This window comes from Penaeus chinensis, chromosome 1, assembly GCF_019202785.1.
Source record: "Penaeus chinensis breed Huanghai No. 1 chromosome 1, ASM1920278v2, whole genome shotgun sequence".
NCBI classification, from domain to species: domain Eukaryota; kingdom Metazoa; phylum Arthropoda; class Malacostraca; order Decapoda; family Penaeidae; genus Penaeus; species Penaeus chinensis.
Genome location: NC_061819.1, coordinates 33,231,241 through 33,233,740, shown reverse-complemented (window position 1 = coordinate 33,233,740; position 2,500 = coordinate 33,231,241). Strand labels below are relative to the sequence as shown.

Here is a 2,500-nt window from a genome sequence, read left to right as displayed (position 1 = left end):
TATATATATTAATACCGCTTTACTGATATACATACATATATATACATATATATTTACCGATATATATATGTATATATATATATATATATATATCTACACACATTCTTTCACACACACATCACACTCACGCACTCCATAGTATGTAACGACCAATGTGTGTGTGTGTGTGTGTGTGTGTGTGTTTTATGTTTTATTTTTTATTCATTCGTTTATGTATTTATCTATTTATCTATTTATATGTGTGTGTGTGGATCATACCTGGGATCGTTGATTTTCCAAGCATAGCTAATAAAGGAGTCCGTGCAGCCCTTTCATGTTACTCTCGACCATTCCAAGGGTATTCACAGCCCACCTAACGTCGCCGCCGGTTTAGTGGCCGTAAATGCCGTACTAATGATGGACCACTAAGCCTCTCCAGTCACTTGGAAATTCTACATATTCAACTGTAGTGCCCCCATTCCCTTGGTGCCTAAATATGAGCTTATATTGCTTACTAGGGGTTCCGGGGTTGTGTGTAAACTTTGATGTAAACATACATTCTCGTCTTCTCTCTGTCTCTTTCTCTCTCTCTCTTTCTGTCTCTCTCTCTCTCTCTCTCTGTCTCTCTCTCTCTCTCTCTCTCTCTCTCTCTCTCTCTCTCTCTCTCTCTCTCTCTCTCTCTCTCTCTCTCTCTCTCTCTCTCTCTCTCTCTCTCTGTCCCTTTCCCTGTCCCTCTACATGCATCAACATTTAAAGTAAAACGCGAATAGCACATTGCATGTATATCCTATTTAATGAGTTACAGTTACATATGTATGTATTTACTGCAGTCTAAGATTTAATGCTGACTAAAAGAAACGCTTAATCATTAACAACGTAACAGTCATTGGTTTCGTGTACCATTAAATAAAAGAGTATCGGTTTTACTCGTATCTTGCCTAACTATACTGACTAAAGCAATTATCGTGGCCTTTGTTCATTTATTTTGTCCCACCAACCTGAACTGTTCCACGAGTTACACGTCAGAAAGATCATCGATCAGGTTCTCATTCTATCACTGTCCGTAACTTGTTGACATGATAAATGGCTTGTCGGTGATTCGTCATGTCGTGTCATATCAGGTGAGATCGCTCGTTTTTCCCCTCGTGCGAGAGTGTGATGATGGCGGAAGGATGAGACTACGGTTTGTCAGATTCGTTGGGGAGAGTTTTATTGTAGTAGGTTTTCGCAGACACACACACACACACGCACACGCACGCACGCTCGCACACACACACACATACACGCACACACACACACACACACACACACACACACACACACACACACACACACACACACACACACACACACACACACACACACATACACACACCGCACACACACACATAAACAAGCACACACAAACAAACAAACACACACACACACGCGCGCGCGCGTGTGTGTGTGTGTGTAAGTGTGTGTGTGTGTGTATGTATATATATATATATATATATATATATATATATATATATATGCGCGTGTGTGTTCTTCTAGTGCTCTGACCTACAACAGGTCCCTTATGGCATCCATTTTCTCCATGACACTCTATTCACCTAACACGGGACTGAGGGCCATTTCCTGAGGCGTCTTCTATAAATACATATAAAAGATCAGTCAGGGTGGTTTCCCGTTGCCTTCCCTGACAGTGTTTTTATTGAGTCTCTCTTTTTAATGCCTCTAAAAGGCTAATGAGTCCCCTCTACTCTGGGTCGAAGTGGACCTGGGAACAAGAGTGGCTTCATATTCCTCAGGATAAGATATACATGTAGATAGATAGATAGATAGATAGATAGATAGATAGATTGATTGATAGATCCATGTGTGTGTGTGTGTGTGTGTGTGTGTGTGTGTGTGTGTGTGTGTGTGTGCCAACACACATATATGCACACATGTGTATACAAATAAATATGTATATAGTTTTTTTTTTTTTTTTTTTTTTTTTTGAAAGTCCCTTCATACCCTCAATTTGGAGGAGGAACTTTAAGGTTTAATGGAAATTTCTCTGCCTGCAGGTGTTGGTGGGGCTACAACCTGAGTCCCTACTTCTGGATCCTGGAAGGTCCCCGACTCACCGTCATTGTGGTCAGTAGCCAAGACACGCTTTTTGGAATGTCTTATGTTCCTATTGATGTATTTTCAGTCTCTATCCGTTCCTCTCTTTCTTATATTTTACGTATAATGCAAATTATGTATCCCATCTTTAAATTCATATCTCCCCAAGAGTGCATAAGTGAGAAAGAGGTCAAAATTGATATGTTTAAATGCTAACCGATCACTTCTCGTACTAATTGTCAGGGATTGATCGTTTATCTAAAATATCAGACTGATTGTTTTCTTCTTCGTCTTGTTCTTGTTGTTCTTGTTATTCTTTCTCTTTCTCTTCCGTCTCTATTCGTCATTGTGAAGTGGAGTTATTAAATACCATTAGGATTGCTAAAAAGAAGAGACAGGAACATGGATGTTATGATGTTATGGTCAA

At 39.8% G+C, this 2,500-nt stretch overlaps 1 protein-coding gene across 1 annotated transcript in view; it reads left to right on the top strand.

Moving 5' to 3' along the window:
* LOC125027624 (PDF receptor-like) overlaps positions 1 to 2,500 on the top strand; it is a 194,771-nt gene that overhangs the window by 153,868 nt on the left and 38,403 nt on the right. The window contains exon 9 of the mRNA XM_047616765.1: positions 2,034 to 2,103. Coding sequence (XP_047472721.1) covers positions 2,034 to 2,103 — 70 coding nt within the window. The remainder of the gene's footprint in view (positions 1 to 2,033; positions 2,104 to 2,500) is intronic.